General features: G+C 49.4%; 9 protein-coding genes across 9 annotated transcripts; 4 read left to right on the top strand and 5 right to left on the bottom strand.

Annotated features, from left to right (window-relative positions):
* The first annotated feature begins 464 nt into the window (after positions 1 to 464).
* Positions 465 to 2,354, top strand: BDV37DRAFT_4603 (flavin-containing monooxygenase). Its single transcript, XM_032090701.1, has one exon. The coding sequence runs from the start codon at positions 535 to 537 to the stop codon at positions 2,173 to 2,175; it is 1,641 nt and encodes a 546-aa protein (XP_031944882.1). The 5' UTR covers positions 465 to 534; the 3' UTR covers positions 2,176 to 2,354.
* On the bottom strand, positions 2,331 to 4,717 carry BDV37DRAFT_240476 (uncharacterized protein). The gene is made up of 3 exons (XM_032081074.1): positions 4,548 to 4,717; positions 3,219 to 4,488; positions 2,331 to 3,159 (listed from the first exon to the last, which is right to left on the bottom strand). The coding sequence occupies exons 1-3, from the start codon at positions 4,636 to 4,638 to the stop codon at positions 2,385 to 2,387; spliced, it is 2,136 nt and encodes a 711-aa protein (XP_031944881.1). The 5' UTR covers positions 4,639 to 4,717; the 3' UTR covers positions 2,331 to 2,384.
* Positions 4,718 to 5,375: 658 nt separating this feature from the next.
* BDV37DRAFT_290301 (NAD(P)-dependent alcohol dehydrogenase) lies at positions 5,376 to 6,463 on the bottom strand (the record flags this gene model as incomplete). Its single annotated transcript, XM_032088687.1, has 2 exons — positions 5,376 to 6,150; positions 6,246 to 6,463. The coding sequence occupies 2 exons, from the start codon at positions 6,461 to 6,463 to the stop codon at positions 5,376 to 5,378; spliced, it is 993 nt and encodes a 330-aa protein (XP_031944880.1).
* Positions 6,464 to 6,981: 518 nt separating this feature from the next.
* On the top strand, positions 6,982 to 7,547 carry BDV37DRAFT_279731 (ester cyclase; the record flags this gene model as incomplete). Its single annotated transcript, XM_032086393.1, has 2 exons — positions 6,982 to 7,164; positions 7,230 to 7,547. 2 exons carry the CDS (start codon positions 6,982 to 6,984, stop codon positions 7,545 to 7,547), a joined length of 501 nt encoding a protein of 166 aa, XP_031944879.1.
* A 1,354-nt stretch (positions 7,548 to 8,901) lies between these two features.
* Positions 8,902 to 9,248, top strand: BDV37DRAFT_279730 (uncharacterized protein; the record flags this gene model as incomplete). Its single annotated transcript, XM_032086392.1, has 2 exons — positions 8,902 to 9,081; positions 9,138 to 9,248. The coding sequence occupies 2 exons, from the start codon at positions 8,902 to 8,904 to the stop codon at positions 9,246 to 9,248; spliced, it is 291 nt and encodes a 96-aa protein (XP_031944878.1).
* A 173-nt stretch (positions 9,249 to 9,421) lies between these two features.
* Positions 9,422 to 10,428, bottom strand: BDV37DRAFT_269053 (kinase-like domain-containing protein; the record flags this gene model as incomplete). Its single annotated transcript, XM_032084289.1, has 3 exons — positions 9,422 to 9,795; positions 9,844 to 10,343; positions 10,403 to 10,428. The coding sequence occupies 3 exons, from the start codon at positions 10,426 to 10,428 to the stop codon at positions 9,422 to 9,424; spliced, it is 900 nt and encodes a 299-aa protein (XP_031944877.1).
* Positions 10,429 to 11,292: 864 nt separating this feature from the next.
* BDV37DRAFT_279728 (uncharacterized protein) lies at positions 11,293 to 12,483 on the bottom strand (the record flags this gene model as incomplete). The annotated part of the gene is made up of 2 exons (XM_032086391.1): positions 11,293 to 12,034; positions 12,092 to 12,483. The coding sequence occupies 2 exons, from the start codon at positions 12,481 to 12,483 to the stop codon at positions 11,293 to 11,295; spliced, it is 1,134 nt and encodes a 377-aa protein (XP_031944876.1).
* Positions 12,484 to 14,568: 2,085 nt separating this feature from the next.
* Positions 14,569 to 15,595, top strand: BDV37DRAFT_269052 (alpha/beta hydrolase family esterase; the record flags this gene model as incomplete). The annotated part of the gene is made up of 3 exons (XM_032084288.1): positions 14,569 to 14,776; positions 14,827 to 15,083; positions 15,143 to 15,595. The coding sequence occupies 3 exons, from the start codon at positions 14,569 to 14,571 to the stop codon at positions 15,593 to 15,595; spliced, it is 918 nt and encodes a 305-aa protein (XP_031944875.1).
* A 595-nt stretch (positions 15,596 to 16,190) lies between these two features.
* BDV37DRAFT_4557 (carboxylic acid transport protein) lies at positions 16,191 to 18,364 on the bottom strand. The gene is made up of 5 exons (XM_032090690.1): positions 17,488 to 18,364; positions 17,305 to 17,435; positions 17,077 to 17,255; positions 16,677 to 17,025; positions 16,191 to 16,619 (listed from the first exon to the last, which is right to left on the bottom strand). The coding sequence occupies exons 1-5, from the start codon at positions 18,042 to 18,044 to the stop codon at positions 16,288 to 16,290; spliced, it is 1,548 nt and encodes a 515-aa protein (XP_031944874.1). The 5' UTR covers positions 18,045 to 18,364; the 3' UTR covers positions 16,191 to 16,287.
* Positions 18,365 to 20,019: the final 1,655 nt, after the last annotated feature.

Here is a 20,019-nt window from a genome sequence, read left to right as displayed (position 1 = left end):
TGGCAAATTGGCAGCACCACCAAAAGCCCCCAAACCCTATTCCAAGCCATGTCCATAATAGAGGTACTATACATACAGTCCTCGTATGACCCCCGAACATAAAATGGCCGATAAAATGGGCAGGTAAGTGAGGGGTTAGACCCATGGATGTAACGCTACATATCCACCGAGGCTGAAGAACAGGGATTAGACCGGGATTATGAGAACGAGACCTTGGACAAGAGCAACGCAAGTACGCATCACTCTTGCTTATTGGCCTCTCTAAGGAACCATTTTCTGCATGGCGCGTCTTGAGGGCGGATATTTCTCGGTATTGGTTAGGATTTGAAATATCACTCGTCGCCGTTGGCCGGGTTGTGCTGTATGAGAACGTATTCGGCCAAATAGAGTGGATATCGGTAGAACTGCTTATATATCAATGGGGAGCCAGAGTAGGGAATATCTCTTGGATAGATTACAGGGAGGGACCACCTGTTGTGTACGTGCTTATTCTTTTCTCAACCTTGCTGACTGCTGGCACGTCGCGATAGAATTATGGCCCAGGAACACCATTTGGATGCGCTCGTCGTGGGTGCCGGTTTTGGTGGAATCTATACACTGTACTCCCTTATCAAGGAGGGTCTGAATGTGAAAGCCATTGATACGGCTGGTGATGTCGGTGGTACGTGGTACTGGAATCGCTATCCTGGTGCGTTAAGCGATACGTGGAGTCATCTTTATCGATTCTTATTCGACCACGAGCTCCTGCAAAACTACCCTTGGAAGAAATGGTATCTCACCCAGCCCGAGATCCTGGAGTATCTACGTCACGTCGTGGAAAGATACGATCTCCGCAAACACATGCAGTTCAATACCAAGATGCAAAGCGCGACATGGAACGACACGACCAAGAGCTGGAAGGTGCAGTGCGAAACAGGCGACGTCTTCCATGTACGATACCTCTTCACCGCGCTTGGAGTCCTGGTTAAAGCCCACTACCCCGATATCCCCGGGATGGACACATTTAAGGGAGAAATTAACCATACCTCGGCGTGGAATCCAGAAGTGGAGCTCGAGAATAAGCGTGTTGGTGTTGTCGGCGTCGGATCATCGGGCGTGCAGGTCGTGACGGCCATCGCAGACAAGGTTAAATCGCTTCATGTATTTGTCCGACGCCCGCAGTACAGCGTTCCTAGCGGGAATCGGGATGTGACGCCGGAGGAACGCGCACGGGTGAACAAGGATTATCCAGGGATTATCACAGAAGTCCGCACGTCCAACTTTGCCATGGGAACGCCAGAGCCTACGAGAAAATTCATGTCGGTGTCACCCGAAGACCGCGAGGCACTACTCGAGCGGCTGTGGCAGACAGGTAACGGCTTCATGTTCATGTTTGGCGGGTTTTCCGATATTGCCACGGATGACGCTGTAAATGAGGAAGTCTGTCAATTTCTGCGCAAGAAGATTGCCAGTATCGTCAAGGATCCGAAGAAGCGAGACGTCCTGACACCGAAGGAGCTCTATGGCCGTCGACCTCTGTGTGATGGTGGGTTCTACGAGAAGTTCAACAAGGAAAATGTCTTTGCGGTGGACGTCAAAGGGAATCCGATTACGGAGGTTACACCCACCGGCATTCGCATGGCTGATGGCACAACTCACGAGCTCGATGTCATTGTCTTTGCGACCGGGTTTGATGCCGTGGATGGCACCTATGCGATGGTTGACATCCGAGGCCGGGATGGGAACAATTTATATGATGTTTGGAAAGCTGAAGGCCCAAGCACTTACGTAGGAATGTCTGTGCATGGGTTCCCAAATCTCCTTCTAGTCAACGGGCCGCACATGGCGTTCAGCAATATTCCTATATCAGGGGAGACTAACACCGAATTTATTATGGATTTGGTCCGACGGGCCGAGGAGGTATCTAAGCAGACGGGGCGTCAGTGCGAAATCGAGGCCTTAGAAGACGCCGAGCGCGCATGGACAGAACGCAGTAGGGCCTCAGTAGCGGGAACAGTGTTTGAGAAAGTTCCTTCTTGGTTGTTAGGGAATAATGTCACTGGGAAGGCTGTGGGGGTATCGTTTTACTTTGGTGGTCTGGGAACGTTTAGGGCCTTCCTGGCTGACATAAAGGCTAAAGCCTTCGAAGGGTTCAAAAGCCCCTTAGGTCCAGCTATTCTGGAAGCACAGCTATAACACAGTTGATGTATTGAATAGGAATATGGAGGATGGCTAGAAGGTACTAGACATGTTTAAGGGGATATGCTGTGGGGATTACCAGAGGGTTCAGTGCTCAGTAACAATGGAAACTAAAAATATATTAGCAACACAAGATATATGAGTACAACTGACGTCGGAAGCAGCTCTGTGTATTAGGTCTATATACAACTTATTTCTGACAAAGACTATTGAGGAGCACACTGATTATCGGGACCTCCTCTATCCCGCATATTTGGCCGTGTCTCATTTCCTGTTTCTGACTCAGCGTCCAGACGCCGCTGAATTCTCTCCCAGTCCGGCTCTTCATCAGGCTGCAAATCAATGGCTTCTTCGGCTAATACTGCATGTTGTATGTTACCTTGGCGCCGCATATCCTGAGCGAACTGTCGCAGCAGGTAAGCACGAAGGGTGGCATCCGGCTCGCTTCGTGCACTTTGTTCACTTCGTCGTGGTGGGACTCGTGGTGGTGGTGGTGGTGATGATGATGATGATGATGATGCTGTTCCATTCATCTGTGCCTCCACGCATTCTACAATTTTGCGCAGTAAAGTGAATCGCATCCCGTTCTGGACTTTCCAGCACTTTACCTGCATGGGGACAGTAGGACCAGTGTAGACCCCGTTTGGGTGGTTAATGGCCAGAGGCCAGAGGTCCTCTAATAAAGCAGACTGGGATGACAGCATTGCATAAAGATCTCCCCAGATTAGATTACCAAGAATGCGCATTTGTCCGTAGTAACCGGGAGATTCGTCCGGGCGTTCAATGCCTTCCTTCGGATCATAGTGAGCATCAACTGCGAGAACGAACCCTGAGTGATCGCCGGAAGGGATAAATTCGGTGGCCGCCGAGTATGAATCTCCCATGTAGGAAGCGACACAGGCATCATCAATGACTAGGAATGTGCTATTATCGACACGGTCCGTGTCCTCGAACGAGGAAATCGCATGATCGTTGAAATGTCTAAAGTTCGACCGGTCAATATTACTATTCCTGAGGTTGATACTGAACACCATACTCACTTCTTTGCCGCATCAAGGTCCCCCTCTGGGATCCCCAGCGCCTTTCCGTCCAGCCAATGCAGCTTGAGAAGCGGTTTAATGGCGTTGGAACCGGTTTGACCCCGACCCCAATCGGCCACATGCGTCTCGAACTTTTGCAAAAACCCTGCCCATTCAGTGTCATTCTGTTTATAGGTCAGACGGTAGATGGCAAGTCCAAATCCGCCAACAGGATCCTTGTCGGATGTTTCTAGCCTAGCCAGGCTTTTCGCAATCCACGGTTCACGCGGTACGGGCTCTATAGGTTCGCCCCTTGTTTCCCGTCGGACCTTGTTCTGGCTCTCAATCTGCTGCAAAGCGGTCCGGTGGAGTGATTCCGGTGATCCCATACCTTCACCAACACCCCGAGATGTGGTGCGTATATTCTGAAACATGATCATGCGACTGACAAGCTTCAGCCTCTGCTGATGTTCTTTACCTCGCTTCTCATAATCGGGTGACCTTAGCCCTGGCGGAATACTCGTCTCAATCGGCGATGGAGTATACCCCTTGTATCCATGCATGGGTATCATGATTGTATAATCCGCCACGGCCGAGATCTCCATGAGCACATGCAAGGCATCCGTCATCTTCCACTGCACCCTATCCACGATACTCTCATCCATCGGACGATGCGACAACAAGCCCTCCAGAAGGGGAGCGCGCAATGTATTCACATGCGAGATGACCCAGCGATGCGCACGCTCAGTCATCATCTCATAATGAGCTGCGATAAACTCCGTCCAGCGCTTCGCCACGCTGACAGGCTCCTGTTCCAGCTGGCGACGCTGGCCATTCAAAACCGCATCACACTCCTCCCAATGCGCATAGATCAGGTTAAACGTGTCCCGAAGATTCTGCGCCACCCGCGGCTTATTAAGATACTCAAAGACTGCCAACACAGAAGACAGATACTGACACGCGACCTGGAAATTCGCAAAATGGTCAAGACCCTTCTCGCGCCATCGCTGCTCCGAAAGCGGGATGATACCCTCCCAGGCCCGGCTCTTGGCCGAGTGGATATTCTTCCCCACAATGCAAAGCCGATCGCCATCCTCCCTGGACCCGATTCTTTTCATCACGCGTTCCAGAAACGGCTCGCCGTTGGGGTCAGCGTCCGGGCGGGTAGAGAGGCTGTGGATCTCCTCAGCTGTTAGTTTGGGTAGCGTGGACTGCTTCCCATTGTGGAGTGGAGCTCCGTGGCAGCATTCTAGAAAGTGGACGATCGTCTGGGGCTCCAGGAGTCGATCAACTGTGCAGATCAGTTTCATGTTTCATCTTTTTCTGGCATTGCCGGGATAGCCGGCTTACCTATTTGTAACTCTTCCTGAGACTCGCGATGTACTTTGGTAATCGCGTGGCCGGGACTGTGGATATGTCGATATGGGATATCGCGTGGCATTGTGAGGAACTGGTTTGAATGATGCTCATGGCATTCTTCAATGGTCGGGAAATGGTAATCTTATAATTTTGCATCGTCCCCTGAAATTTCCCATGCTAGAGGCTAGGGTCTTTTAGTGTCATGAGGTGAGCGATGCCTAGTGGCTGCCTGGATGTTGGCCTGGATGGTCTAACCACTTTGACAGTAGTGTTCCAATGTCAAGTTGCAACACTACCAGCACTCATCCACTACCTCGGACAAATGGCTGTTGTTTTTCATTTTATTTTTAGCTTTAATAGTCCTCCAAAGATATATGATATTATCGGCTCAAAATTGACAGAGAAGCTATTTCATTCTTAGAACACTTCAATTCAAAATATACTTACTATTTACTATTAATACTGCGCAGTATACTCTACTCTGCCTTCCAGTTTGGTTACGAAGCCCTAGGACTAAGCCAGATTAGAGGAGGGTCCGGAACGCCCCGGGCCTACAACGCGAGTACTCACCAGTAATGATGAGGCGTGGGCTAAGTGAAGCAACACAGATAACCTGGCTTCATATTATTAGTGAGTTTTTTGTGTTATCAGCATTAGTTCCTGCTACAAGGTAGTCCTTATACTAGACCCTTCGTCGGCATATTATGCCTCCAGGAGGTTGCCCCCACGCCTTGTAAATCTAGAACTCACGTATCAATCATTTATCCCATAGTACAACATCGACTCATCATCTAGTTCGACAGTTTCGCCATCCGACATTCACTCATGGACCAAAACACCTCTATATCTCATTCTTCCCTCCCGAAGTGTCTCCATCGCCTCCTCAATTCCATCCCGACTCAACGGGAACGTCATCACGACAGGCTTTATGCGGTGCCGAGCAGCGAAATCCAGCATCTCGCGTTGGCTTCCCCGAGTCGCAGGCAGACTACCCTGAATGCGCAGAGCCTTCATAACCAAGGGCAGATAGGGGACCTTCATGTCGCCCATATCCACCGTAAGAGCATAGATAGTTCCCCCAGGAGCCATAACCTGGAAAACAGCATCCCAGTTCGGCTGCCTCGACGACGTGACAAGCAAATGATCCAGAGGCTCCAGCACAGGGGGGTGGGAATCTCCGAAAACATGGAACTCAGTAGCCCCAAGGGCCAACGCTTCTTCCCGTTTAGACTCAGTCGTGGACAGCACCACCACTTGACAACCCATTTTGGCCGCGAACTGAATCGCAAGATGGCCTAGGCCGCCGACCCCGATCACGCCCACGCGCTCGGTCGGCGCAACGCGGAATTTATGTAAGGGCGAGAAGACGGCGCTCCCTGCACACATTAGGGGAGCGGCTTCGGCGTTGGTTAGTTCGTCAGGGATTTTGGAAAGGAAGTCTTCTGGCCAGATGGCTGCTGAAGCGAAAGATCCTTGGTGGGTGTTGGACTCGCCGTAGATTTGCCGTTGGTTGCAGTATAGCTCCTCGCCGCGCAGGCAGTACTTGCAGTGGCGACAGCTGCCGTGTCCGTATCCCCAGCCTACACGGTCTCCTCTGTTTCCATGAAAGGTTAGTGAAGGTCTAAGCAGGGGGTAGGTGAAAACAAAATAAATGCGAATAGGAAAGAGGAAAGTTCACGGCAGGCCTACATCTTCAGCAAAGTGACTTTGCGACCGATTGCTTTGACCACCCCAGCCCCTTCATGTCCCAGCACAATGTCGGCACATTTGTAGTGTTCATCGGTTCCACAAAGACCGGAATGAGTGATCTGGACGAGTACTTCATTCTCCTGAGGGTCAGGATGCTGAATACGACTTTCCACGACCTCTCCATTCGGTGAGCCTTTGAAAACGGTGAACGCCTGCATGTTGAAGTGAATTGATGGAAATACTGTCGGAGTTAAACAAGTCGATGAATGGAGAGCATACATATAGGTGAAACTCTTCAAGGAGTTTTAGAATATCTATGAGAGCATAGGCGTTGTGCAGTTATGTCGAATCATAGTTGATTCGGTTAGTATGGAGTGGACATTGTCCTGGAAGTAGCCAATCACATCAGGTTCCGCTGGAGATGTTTTCCACCCCCTTCAGCGGAACCCTATGGCGTCGACCAGTTATCTTTGGTACTAGTCGGCCCTTGCAGCTAGGTCTTCACCTATTTTCCAATTCTAAATCATACTCTGAGCACAATCAACATCATTTTCAGGAGCGATTGGGTAGTTCAGTAGCAAGTTTTGCCAGGTCTAGAACCCAACTTAGGGCCCACGCCTAGCTATAAGAAGGCCGCCCAGTCACCACCTGAGCATGTATACTTTGCATCACTCTAGCATACTTCCACTCTTCAGTCATACATTCAGTCTACAACTACAAACATCCAACCTGCAGCATGTCCACTCTCCAGGAGAAGAACAAGGCCGTGGTGCAAAAGTACTTCGAAGAGTACTGGGGCAAGGGCAACGTTTCCATTGTGGACGAAGTATGTGCCGACAACTTTGTTATCGATTATCCCATGCATGGACCCCGGCACGGTAAAGAAGCGGCGAAGAAAATGCTGCTCGAATTTCGCGAGGTAAGAAAACCGGACATATCCTATAGATGCAGACGGAACATGGCCTCATACCTCATGCTCTCTAGGCGTTTCCAGATATTTCCTTCCACGCCTACAAGTTCCCTCTGATTGCAGAGGGGGATTATGTAGTTGGTCGCTGGATCGGGGGCGGCAAGCACACCGGCCGGGCATTCGATGATCTTGCAGTTGGCACGCTCGACAAGGCAAATACGGGGAGGGAGGTGTATTTCTCAGGCACAACGATTTTTACCTTGAAGGATGGCAAGATTGTGGATGAGATTGGTGAAGAGCAAGCTCTGACTGCTCTGCAGCAGCTGGGACTAGTCTCTCCTCCTAATCCGGGAAAGGAGATCAAGTATGATGCGGATGGGAATCATGTCTGAGGGAATATAAGACTGCTGGGGCGAGCAAGCAGTTATTTTGACTTGCTCAGAGCCTCGGGACGATTTACTAATTTACTGGTTTCCTTCCTGTTTGACTTCATGGAGAATTGCTTTGTAGGACTTGTCGCTTTTTGGTATGATTTCTGTATTACGTATGCAATGAGTGGTTGTGCAACACTGCGAAAGAATGATCCAGGTGCAAATAAGACCAGGCTTTTGCCGATTAGAGTACCGTTACCTCATGTAGGAGTGATATGCCTCTTGTAAAGTACGCTAGGTCATCAGAGACGTTATATCCATCCAATACAAATATTTATAAGAGAGATTCTCGGAATCTATTGCAGAATAGATGAGCGTGCGTTGCATTAGGGTTGTAGAGATAACGCCAGAGTATATACAAGCCTTTGCGCGGTTAACCAGCTGTGTCTGAACCAGCAAACCAGCAGGCCTTAAAAGTGTATTTTACGCAATGGGTATCTTGTTCAGCAGCGTGCCGGTGGAAATAGTTGTTAAAATTGCCAGATCCCTTTTAGAAGATATTTTCAAACTTGAGGGAATATATTGTTGTTTCAAAAAGTTATTTGTATTTGCGATTAGTTCCTACATTTAAATTCACTAGATATATTCAGCCGTACTAGTGTTTATAGGTCACCTCAGGCCTACAAGCATAGCTGGAGTAGACGTAACCCTCATGTCATCAAAACGTTCGTTAATCTGGACTAATACAGGTGTTACAGTTGGAGGCAGACTGATGACTGTTTACTTAAATGGTTCTTTAAGTGCCTAAGAATGTATATACACAGTTGGACAACGTACGTGTACATGTAGCGCTAGGAGAACCTTTGCATATCACACCAATTTACAGCCTCGTGTTTGTTAGAAATGGCTCTTTTCGACTGAGGCTCGGCAACCCACGTCATCCTGACAAGGATACATGTGCCAGGCATCCGCGGCTGTGATCACGAGATATCCATAGAGTATCGGCACCTGCTGTAAACTCCCATTGTGGCGCCTTCCTTCTTGGACGATTGGATATACAGTCACCTCCAGGCGGGACCGTCGCGCGCGCGAGTGCCAGGTGCTCACTCCTGTTTGTACACTGTTCATGTCTCATATTCACATCATACCTCGTTCTTCTCTTTGACCAAAGCTATTCGCAACTCCTGCCTTCAATCACTACAACAAGGAAAAATGACTCGTACTATTTTACTTGGCCATTTCCTCCAATGCTGCCAAACCCGCTCATTTCTCTGTGTTTATTCCTACGAATGACTCGGGTGAGGAGGGAAAAGTGATCCATGTTACTGGGAGTCCGGCCATAGGGTTCTTTCTTGAATTCAACCGCAACTACAGCATGGCTGACACAGTACGCGAATACCAAATCGTTCCCCTGGCGCAGGTGGATGATCAGTATGTAGCTGATACAGTCGGCGATAGGCAATTATCGATTGACACAACTGCCCGCGGTCGAATAGAACCAATCGCCACTATGGTGCCTCCTCCTGCTCGGAGCCCTAACCCGTTTGATCCTTCGGTATGCATATCCAATAATAAACCCATCACAGCAATTCTAACCAAGCTCTGGTACAGGCTTCTAATTGTCAAAACTGGATTTTTGATTACGTCCAAACCCTTGTCGAACACGGTATCGTTGGAAGCAGCGCTCTTTCGGTCGTTCAAAATGCCCCAAGCATACTCTGATGCCATGTTGGCAAAGCAGCGTACACTATGAATGTGTGCCTTGGTTTTCCTACTTCGCTGTTCCTCTCTTATCTTTCTCACCTTGCTGCCATTAGTGTCCATTTTCTTAGCTGCAACAGTCATTCACTACTTGGTTCTTAAATTATACTTGTTGATGCCATGAGCTGCGGGGTCTAGCATCCCATAGAACTCGTATACCAGTCCCACGGCTCCCAAGTGCTGGTATACGGATCCAAAATCATGGGTAAATACCGAACAGACCATTCTTCACGCCAGTGGGCAGTATACTGTGCCTTGCGGGCCTCCCAATACGCAGGTAGCCAGCCCGATTGCTCCCAGTCGACAATCGCTAGAATACGATATGGGGCAAACGGGGTTACAATGATATTGCTTCGGTGGAGATCTCCATGAGTAAACTTGATTGTACTGTTATCAGGCAAGTCATGGCGAAATGGTTCGACCGGGACCGAGTATGGATCCGACATTCGCCGTCTGGGGAGAAACGTGAACCATTCGTGAAACTCCCGGACTGTAGCGATTGGCCCGGCTTCTGACATGTAACTTATGTGGAATGCTCTGTCATAGAGAGACTCACGTACTACGTTGCCTAGAGTACAGAAGGTTAGGTATAGAATAGAAGAATATAGGGTTGGGGAAGACGTTTTACCTATAAATGGATCAGACGGGTCCTGTTCCAGTCGGCGTAAATTATCGACGATTGTTCGAAGTTCCTGGCAAATCGAAACCTGATCGTCAGGTTCCATCATATCCCACACCTTTTCCAGAGTTTGTCCCTCTGTATATTCCATGTAAATGAACTTCTCGTCTCCATCTGTACGCCAGCCATATACCTCAGGGACTGGAACATTGTCTCGAAGAAATCGGCGGATAGCATACAGACACTGAGCCTCTGAGACTCTCACGCTGCTCCCCCATTTGACAAACAGTCTCATATTCTCGAATATCACAGGCGGGGGTGATACGTAAGGGGGGTCCGGGTAGTAGACCTTTCTCTTGTCCGGATTGATTCCCAAAAGATGCTGAGCGTCGCCTTGTGCGCGAACCACTTCTGGTGAGGGCAGCTGGCTCCATTTGCTGAAGTTGAATCTTCGACGTCGAAGTTGGGTAAATTAGGGATCATCGACGGCGTCAACTGGACGGGCTCAAGTTTGCTGTCCATTTTGATTGCTTGGAAGAATAGATTAACTTCAGTAGAATATCTGTGGATAGTTTATTAAGTCCAGGAGGGCATAGGATAAGGCGGGGAGAACATCAGCTCTAAGCATAAGGCGTATAGCCGCTAAGGAACAGCGGCAAGGCAGCCAGTTAAATAATATTGGAATCAGTCTTATATCATCTCGCGGTCTGCATTTAGTTTTTCATAACATTCAAAGACTGTTCTACTCTCGCGGAAGTCTCTTTTTGACGGTATTCCTACCTCCAATCCTATCATGGTATCAAAGGAAACAATACCTAAATACACGACTCAGAATAGAGATCTATTATTCATCGCTTTGTAAAAAAAATGTATTACCAACTGGCTAGAAGTTTTACTAGTGCCCAATAGCTTGACATTCATGCCTCGGCCGGCGCATTGCGTTTTGAGGAAGTGTATCAAGACAGTCCTAAGATGCGGTGCCACCTACTGTCATATTACACACATATATTGGCCATAAGAATCCTTCGGAGAATCGTCAGTCTGTGTTCATCCAAAGGGGACAATTGTGACTCCCCTATTGGATATCAAACACTCTTGGAGAGATCTAGTTTGTACATATTTCAACCAGGAAGTGTCTAGATTCAAATATTGGACTTCACACCAGTAAAGGCTTTGATCATCTAAGTATCATTGAATTATCCATGCGGCATTGGCTAATGGAAGATTTCCTCTCTATCGCGGCATAGTTTAGAATATCAAAACGGGTAGCAGAAGGAACAAAGGGAAAACAGACGAAAGCAAAAATGAAATGAAGAACAAAAGAAGACACAGAGCAGAGAAGGGGGAAGCGCACCGCCCGCCCATCAAACAGGTAGACCAGCCTATTCACTTTCCCTGACGATGGAAGGGCTGGTTCTCTGGCCCAGAGGGAGGCGCAGGGCGTATAGGCAGACCTTGGGTCAACCGTGGAAGAGTATTATTTGATGTCACATGGGCAATAAAGCGATAGGCACTGTCATCCGCTGGAAGCATCGTCCATAGCTCTACAGGCATTGTGACAAGTATAAGACCTGAGCCCTGGAAGGCGGCCTCGATCTTGACATCTACAGCCAAGACTCCAGGCGGCATGTTTGTCGTGAGCCACTTGGTCCATGATTTCAGATCCAGCTCCGAGATCTCATCACGAGTCTTCACACTGATGAGCACCCTGTTAGATCCCGGGGCCTTCAAGGCCTTTAGTCTCTGCACCTCTCTCGGTTCCAGTTTCTGGAGAGTGATACTTGGCGACCCTTCCTTTGGTATATGTACAGGGCAAGCACCTATCTGATTTTGGTAGGCGTTTCGGAAAAGCCGAGCATAGATCCCGGCAGCAGTCTCGGGTGCCCCTTTCAAGTCGTTGAGGGTGTCAATGAGGACTTGTGTGAACGAAAAGTCGTGGTTACCTGTTGCCATTTGTCCCCATCCCGAAGCCGCAATAGTCTCCGGACCTCTTTCTATGGCCGACGAAGCAGCGGAGCAGCAGTCGAAGATGTAAAGGATGTCCCCTTTGATATTATCAATTGCGCCGCTTACGCGTCTCCAGTCAATTCTAGGCCCCATGAGATTTCCATTTGCATTGGCTCGCCCCCTATCGATATTATTAGCTAGGTAACGATTAGCTGAGGGAGAGGGATGCTTCGCATACGCTAGAAACCATCGGAAGTCCGTTGTACCGGCAAATTCTGCGTGTCCGGAATACACCACTATTCGGAGTGTATGTTCCCCCCCTCTAGAAGTAGACCATGAAAGGAGCTTGTAATTCAGAGAGGGGTATGGCTCAGCAACTGGAATCTGATAACTCTCAGTCCTGAAGTTATACACCCCGGCGAAAATGTTCAGGAGCTCAGATTCGAGGCGACCAACGCGCATATCATCGTTCTGCCAACGGAGGGCCAGTACCGACACGTCGCGGTAATATCCATGCGCAGTCGGAGTCACACCATCCAAGGCCTTTTTGAGGTCGGATGCAAAGTCCTGGAGCCGCTTCGGATGTTCGCTCCTTAAGTTGTATGCACGTAGAGGCTTCAGGGAGGCCATGGTCGCGTAGGATATGAAGGCCAAGGTAGGTAGAGATGGGATGGGGGGAGAAAGAGACGGTGGGCGTGGGATCCTGCCGTTTACCATTCAGGTGTCGTAATGAGGAGATTGGTACCAGCTTCTGCTGTGTACCACACGAGGGTCGTAACAAGAGGATTGGCACCAGCGTCTGCTGTATGCCACTTGAGTGTTGTAACAAGAGGATTGGTACCAGCTTCTGCTGTGTACCACCAGGATGTTCGATCAAAGAGGCGAGAAGAAATACAAGACGTAAAGTGAGGTGTAGTTGACTGGTTCAGGATCTTGCGTACAAGGATGTAGGTAGCTAAATAAACGAGAGTAGGAGTAATGAAATCGGTAGATATGAAAATATTCACTGAGCTATTTATTAACTTGTGTTAGCAAGGAAGTGAATATCAAACACATCACCATAACACTTACATTACCCTATTTGTTGCTCACGATGAGGTAATTTGCTGTATGAATGAAAAGTTAGCAGATATGGGTGCCTAGTTAGAACTTCAGTATGTACCAAGGACTATTAACTTGGACCTTTCCCTATCACTTGGCGGGCTTCCTAGTGAAAGACCAGTCATGCCGTAAATACTAGCCCTTCCTCTCTTTCCTTTTGCTTTTTGTGGGTTTTAGATCCTTCCATTTCACGACATTGATATCGATATAGTCATCCCAATTAGGGTCACTGATTCACATCCTCGGTATGTCGATAAACTGACAGTCGTGGGGAAAGCTTCACCAACTGTGGCACAAAGAAAGACTAACCGCGCAGCTTGAGGGCTTCGCTCAAACGCTGAACCCAAAGTAATTAACTATCATCTTTCACACATTCCATAGAGCATCAAGAGCAGCCTTTTGGATTCCTCATATGTTTCTAATCTCGTTCGGGGTCAGGTATCATATCTTATAGAATTTGAGGACCCTTGTCCTGCTGTCTCTAGTGCGACTTGTCGCGTACCAGGTAAGTATATCCTATTATTCTTAGCCAACTCTAGACAGGGCATTGCTTGTTTCTGCTATGATTTCGATACATGTTCCTTCTTTCTGCCAATACTTCCTAGTCCGTCTGGGACTGCGAACAAATTCCACATGTCATCGAAGCTCGCAACTGCTTTCCGAATTTCAGACTCGGCGTTGAGTCCTGTACGCTACTGCGCTTGTTGAATCCTGTGGAATACATTAATTGGGCCCTTGGTCACTGTGGAAAGGAGTAGATAAGGTAGTTAGTTACGACGACCAAGCTTCAGCCTATATCCTGCAAAAGAGCGGCATCACCCAACCGCAAGAAGAACGATTTGCTAGGTGGGTTGCCCAAATGTGGCCGGGGTTGGGACATGGCTCGTGTATGTTTTCATAACTGGGTAAACAAGACTCCCAAAGGCTTAATGAGTGGAATTAGCGTAGAACCCATATATGAACGGAGAAATATTTGCCTCGAACCAGTCAATTTTATATCACTAGTAAGGTTGTAAAGTCCGCAGTTCAAACCTACTATGACTCTGCACGGTCTTAGGCAATCACAATAACGACTACACTCAAGCAGGATACTAAACAAACCATCAAACAGGCTTAATCATTTTCTTCAGCCTAAATCGCCGGCTATACAACAAAAAACGCAATCGGGGATCCCCCGCTCTGGGGAAGATGTACCTGAAACGCGATCGACCAATGAGCCGAGCGCAAGTATATCTGGCACAATTCGTCACGGAGAATTAGCCGAACGGCATTTTCCCCCGCAATGCCGTCTGCTGAATTAGCATTGCGACAGGGGATTCTGCGACAGTGGTGATCTACACCCCTGTAAATGCGGGATGGACTTGGGCGTCAAGATTGGAGGGGAGAATTCCGTTCGTCCGGGGGCAAATGACCTGCCAGTGAATGATGGTGGCTTTACAATGCAAATGGCCGTGTGATGCCTTGCCGCGATATTGAGGGTGTCAGGAGGGCTATCCTAGAGATATTTAAGGGCTACGTCTCGCTCTTATGACTTGATGGAGGAATATACCAGCAAGAGCTGCAATAGCATATCCTGATCTCAAAGCTCGGCCTTTACTCACTGGTCCAACCAATATGATCGTGTTATATCTCCTCACGTGCCTCCTTCATGCCCTCACCTGCAATGCCAGGGCTATACACAATGGCAGATCCCTAGTTCCCAGAGCAGGATCTCTGGAGAAAGTCACCGACTTCGGTGACAACCCGTCCAACGTTGGCATGTACATCTACGTACCTAACAACCTCGCCTCCAATCCCGGAATAATAGTGGCCATCCACTACTGTACGTACTCTTCCCTCTATACCCTACACACCATACTAACAGTAGGCAAGGTACTGGAACTGCGCAAGCATACTACCAAGGCTCCCCGTACGCCCGACAAGCCGAACAACATGGTTTCATCGTCATCTACCCGGAAAGCCCCTACGAAGGAACATGCTGGGACGTCAGCTCGCAAGCAACACTTACCCACAACGGGGGCGGAAACAGCAACTCCATCGCCAACATGGTAACATGGACGACGAAGCAGTATAACGCAGATGCCAGTAAGGTGTTCGTAACGGGTACCAGCTCTGGTGCCATGATGACCGTACGCTGAAACTAGACCACCCAATGAAGAATACAAGAATACTAAACCAATACTACTAGAATGTCATGGCAGCAACATACCCCGAGCTCTTCGCCGCAGGAATCGCCTACGCCGGCGTCCCGGCCGGCTGCTTCCTCTCCACAGCCGACCAGCCCGACGCCTGGAACTCAACCTGCGCTCAGGGCCAGTCTATCACCACTCCGGAGCACTGGGCTAGTATTGCCGAAGGAATGTACCCCGGATATAGTGGCTCGCGGCCCAAGATGCAGATCTACCACGGTGATGCCGATGCCACGCTGTACCCCCAGAACTACCAGGAGACGTGCAAGCAGTGGGCGGGCGTCTTCGGGTATAACTATGATGCTCCCGAGTCGAAGGCCTCGGATACACCGGAGGCAAACTGGGTGACGACTACTTGGGGACCGAATCTTCAGGGCATTTTGGCGGGGGGTGTTGGACATAATATTCAGATTCATGGGGATGAGGATATGAAGTGGTTTGGGTTTACGTGAGGGGATTTTTCTTTTTTTGGTATGGATTTTTATGTTCGGGTGATTTGGGTTTGGGATGGTGTATTTCATTCAATGAATTTGACCCAGAAGGACTTTTTCTGATTATATTAGGAGCGCGTAGCCTATACCATGGCATTGATTGCACGTGTACGAAAACTGGAGTATTTCCAATTGATTAGCATTCTACCAGGGACTGACTCCACTGCTTCATTCATTATCAACACCAAGAGACGGACAACATATCCACAATCAAGAGTTTCGCACCCTAATGCAACGTGTCCAATGTTAGGAAATACATCCCACGCCCATCTACTTGGCATGAGATGTACTCCGGACTTCCCCGCAGCATTCTTGTCGATCAAAAATGGAGCTCGGAGGACTTCCCAGTGCGGTAATCCGCTATCTCAGCAACAGTGTCAAGGCCGATACATACCGGCTAATTTAATATTTTTTCTTTTAGGCGCTTATCGGTCCGAGGCTGTCCTTCTCAATCGGTAGTAATCTTTATTTCGCAGCCGTGGGTGCGGTGTTCAACCTATACTTTGCAAGGCCATACCATCTACTAAGTCCATAGAGCAATGTTTATAGTAGGACAGTAAAAGGAATTGTAAACGATGCATCTAAGCTATAGCATCGTATTTATCCTTTACTCATAGATGGGGTATCGCTCATCGTAGTGTAAAACATCAAGTTCAAATCTTCTCGACCTTCTCTACCCGCTCGACCGTCTCCTCTGTAGGCTTGTGTTCCGACACATCAGCCTTCTCCACATCGAGGACCTTCTGCGATGCAGACTCCTCCACGCCCGCAACAGCAGTCTCGAATCTGCGGCCGCGCTTCTCGGGACCGAACGCAGTCGTGACCATGATTCCAGTCGCGATAATGGCCGTAGCGACGCCCATGGTTGGCCCGTAGGCGGGCGCCGGTGTACCCTTCGAACCAATGATGAAGGTCTTTTCGGCGATGGCATTGACGATCTGGGCGGAGGGGGACGAGATCATGTTGCCGACTTGGTAGGTGATTCCTTTGTCTTGTTAGGGAATGTATGCAATGGATTGGAGACGGTGGAGTCTGCACATACCAGGGAAGGAGGACCGGAAGGCCGGTGGGGAGAGCTCATTCAGGTGAATTGGGATGACGCCCCATGCGCCCTGGACGAAAAACTGCATGAAGAATCCAGTTGCGCTCAAGGCGCGTTCACCCTCTGGCAGGATCCAGGCCGGGATGAGAATGCCGGAGATCAAGGCCGAGACGATGATGGCGCGTCGGCGGCCGAAGAACTGGGACAGGTATCCGATGATGGTGCCACCGACGCAGGCGCCGGTCTTCATGAGAATGGATGCGCGGGAGGCACCGGTATTTTCCATTCCCTTTTGCGTCAACATGAACGTGGTGTAAGAGTCTTGCGAGGTGTGGGAGTAGTAGTTGAACTGGGGCAGTTAGTTGGGGGTGGCTCTGTTGTTGGTTGGGGGAGTACTTACCCAGGTCATGAGAATGATGGCATACACACACATCTTCCACTCTTGTGCCAGCATGTGTCTGGTTTCTTGCCAGAATGCCCCTGCGCTCATGGACTTCTTGCCGGCCTTCTTTGCTTCGAGGAACTGTTTGGACTCCGGGAAGAAGATGCGGATGATTCCCACCCCAATCGAGATGCCAGCTATAGTTGTAAGCATGGGTAAGCATTTGTTGAATGGATAGGCACTGACCAGCAGCCCAGAATACTGTCTTCCAACTCTCGGTGGCTCCACCAACGCCGAGATTAGCACAGGCGGCGAAAACATATCCCAGGGAATACCCCTGTTGCAGAATGCCTGACATAAGCCCACGAGCATTGACACTGGGGGATGTTAGTAAAGTGGGACGGATTGCGATTTGGTCGCGACGCTTACGGGCAATGCTCCAGCGCCATTGCGATGGCGTTACCATAGACACCGCCCATGAAGAGACCAAATAGACTCCGTACGGCCAGGAATTGCTGGAACGTGCTACTGTAGATGGTCGCAATCTGCAGCACTCCCAGTACAATCATGTTCAACACCATGGGCCATTTCCGACCGAACTTGTCGCCAGCTAGACCAAAGAAGGCAGCACCAACGCTTCGTAGAAGAAGCGTCAGGGTAATTGCCGTGGAAATTTCGGTTTTCGTGCGGTGGTAATACTTGGCCAGTTTGACTTGTTGGATGGACAGTGCGTGGAAGTCGAACGCATCTGCCGTCCAGGCTGTCAGGCCAACCAGGAAGAACACCCAGTCCCGGGCACTGAGCTGAGCAAACAGGCTGATCGGGTTCTTGATGGGATCGGGCTCTTGCCATTCAGTGCGAGTCTCACCGTACTCGTTGGTCACCACGACCCGTTGCTTCCACTTGAACAGATCGCCCCATGCTTGCTTCGCTGTGGCTAGAATGCCATTGGGGATGGGTTCTGCTGGCTCGTTCGTGGTGCTCATGTTGCCAGGTACTCCTCGATGAAAGAGAACGAAAAAGAAAAAGAAAAAAAGGGAAAAGTCAGATGGGCTGTTTTGAAAGCGGACGAAAATAATGCTCTATTTAAGTCACGCAACGACATCATGATTACACTCCCAGCGACACCTCTTTATACATGATGGCAGCGATTTCACTCCCGTCCATGGCGCCGTCACGATTGGGAAGTAATGTGCCCAGCCCACCTGATGCATTGAGAACAATCCCCACGAATCCCCAGGCTGCCGGCCAACATTCCCCGCGAAAAGCTTCCAATCTCATTGAGCCAAGATGGCGCCAAGCAGCTAAGGCTGAAGGAGTTATCCAAGCGTGCCCAGCGGTGGCAGCCACAGTAGCCAAAGTTGCCGTTCAGGGTGGTATCTCCTGTGCAATCGGCCCGCCCTTGATGCCTAGAGGCGCTAGCTGTCCCAATCCCATCCTGGACGCGGGGGGTCAGAGTGAATTTGTGTGACGACAATCGGAACCAATAGACCCATCGGAGGCACACAAAGGAGGCCAGCGAATTACTCGCGCGCGAGGGTCAGAAGGTCATAGACAGGATCCGTGGGCCTCCCGTCCAGGAAAGAAGGGCACCTCGTGCGCGATAAATTGTATCAGCCAAGAGGTTTAGTTTCGAGTCAATTTTAAACTTATTTCCCCATGCGCTTGTGGGGGTTTTGTGTCTTTTCTCCGGGGAAATATCCTACATGGCCTCATTTGGGATGTTTGCAAATGGGCTGTTGTCAGCCACGTTCGTGACTCTGGCCGCTGAATCGGTTGAGTAATTATTTGGGTGGACTGATCAGCGTGTGCCCACCTCCTTACATCGCAACCGAGCATTCCTCGAGACGCATCGTGTCGAAGTGCAGGCATTCGCATCCTGTGTCAAACTTCTACCTCGGCGTCCCCATCGCGGAATTCTTCCGACCACGGCATCTCAGAATCCAACTAGTAAATGGCTCTCAACCCCCCGATAACAACTTCGGGGGAATGGGTCGGCTTCATCTGGCGTGTCTGGGCGAGCCTCAAGACTTTTCCCCCGCCGAAGATCCGGAAAGAAGCCCCTCGTGGCGCCGCTTGGCACACAGGCTTCGGAACCGAAGCAAGTCTTGGAAAACGTTGTTCAAGAACCAGCGGAAGGCTTGACCGTGCGAGCCAACCTTAACTCCTCGGGTGGGTTCGGGAGCCTGGGACAAAGAACTATCGTCAGATACCACTATGGAATCACTCGTTTGGGCAGGAGTGGTGGTGGAGGTGAGTCTTGGTTCTGACGGAGAGATGGTCCATCCGGCATCTTCTAGTGGTAAATCAGGCGGTTTGACGCCTTCGTATATTCCCTGTCAGACTAGCCAGACTCTGATAAAGCAACGTTGACTCTTTCTCTGGTCCTTATTGGTGCTGCTTATCTTTCCCTGTGGGCCAACAGCGGCCATCCCGTTCGAGATGCTGCTTCATGCTCATCATTTCTATTTTAGGCTACTCCTTGGCCTTAGTATGAGATTGAATTCGCCCACGGGCGGTGCTTAAGACTGGTTTTGGAAGTAGGAAATTGCCTCCATACCAAGAACGCTGATCTAGTAAGATTAAGGTAGGTTTAAGCAAGTGCGTGTCGTTGGTGAAGTTAGGTTTCTTGGTGGGGGCTGACCATATATATATTCCGCAGAAATCGCCTATATCGCCCAATTCCCCTTATCCCCACGCCCAAGTCTGGCTCATCATATCGTCTGATCCTCTGCCTTATCGAGTCGCTTAAATCACCCTATTCTCCTTATCGCCACACCTCATCCTCTACTCGAAGAAACAAGATAAAATTGTCTATATAGTTTTATTTTTATTATTCTAGATAAATATATTAATACACTAATATATCTACTAGTTGACATATAGGGGCCTGATCCCCTAAAACACTACTATATAATCTAATTGAAGGAGATAGGGCCAGGCCACCCTATTCCACAAGGC

Source organism: Aspergillus pseudonomiae (assembly GCF_009193645.1).
Source record: "Aspergillus pseudonomiae strain CBS 119388 unplaced genomic scaffold BDV37scaffold_10, whole genome shotgun sequence".
In the NCBI taxonomy this organism is placed as follows: domain Eukaryota; kingdom Fungi; phylum Ascomycota; class Eurotiomycetes; order Eurotiales; family Aspergillaceae; genus Aspergillus; species Aspergillus pseudonomiae.
The sequence above is the reverse complement of the archived record's forward strand: the minus strand, read 5'-3'. Positions and strand labels throughout refer to the sequence as shown.

Excerpts from the sequence above, each read along its gene's own strand:
- BDV37DRAFT_240476 (XM_032081074.1), bottom strand. The coding sequence starts at position 4,638 with ATGCCACGCGATATCCCATATCGACATATCCACAGTCCCGGCCACGCG. Across the intron at positions 4,489-4,547 it reads TCAGGAAGAGTTACAAATAG|TTGATCGACTCCTGGAGCCC; the intron begins GTAAGCCGGCTA and ends TGATCTGCACAG. Across the intron at positions 3,160-3,218 it reads GACCTTGATGCGGCAAAGAA|ACATTTCAACGATCATGCGA; the intron begins GTGAGTATGGTG and ends GTCGAACTTTAG.
- BDV37DRAFT_4557 (XM_032090690.1), bottom strand. The coding sequence starts at position 18,044 with ATGAGCACCACGAACGAGCCAGCAGAACCCATCCCCAATGGCATTCTA. Across the intron at positions 17,256-17,304 it reads GACAGTATTCTGGGCTGCTG|CTGGCATCTCGATTGGGGTG; the intron begins GTCAGTGCCTAT and ends TTACAACTATAG. Across the intron at positions 17,026-17,076 it reads CCATCATTCTCATGACCTGG|TTCAACTACTACTCCCACAC; the intron begins GTAAGTACTCCC and ends TAACTGCCCCAG.
- BDV37DRAFT_4603 (XM_032090701.1), top strand. The coding sequence starts at position 535 with ATGGCCCAGGAACACCATTTGGATGCGCTCGTCGTGGGTGCCGGTTTT.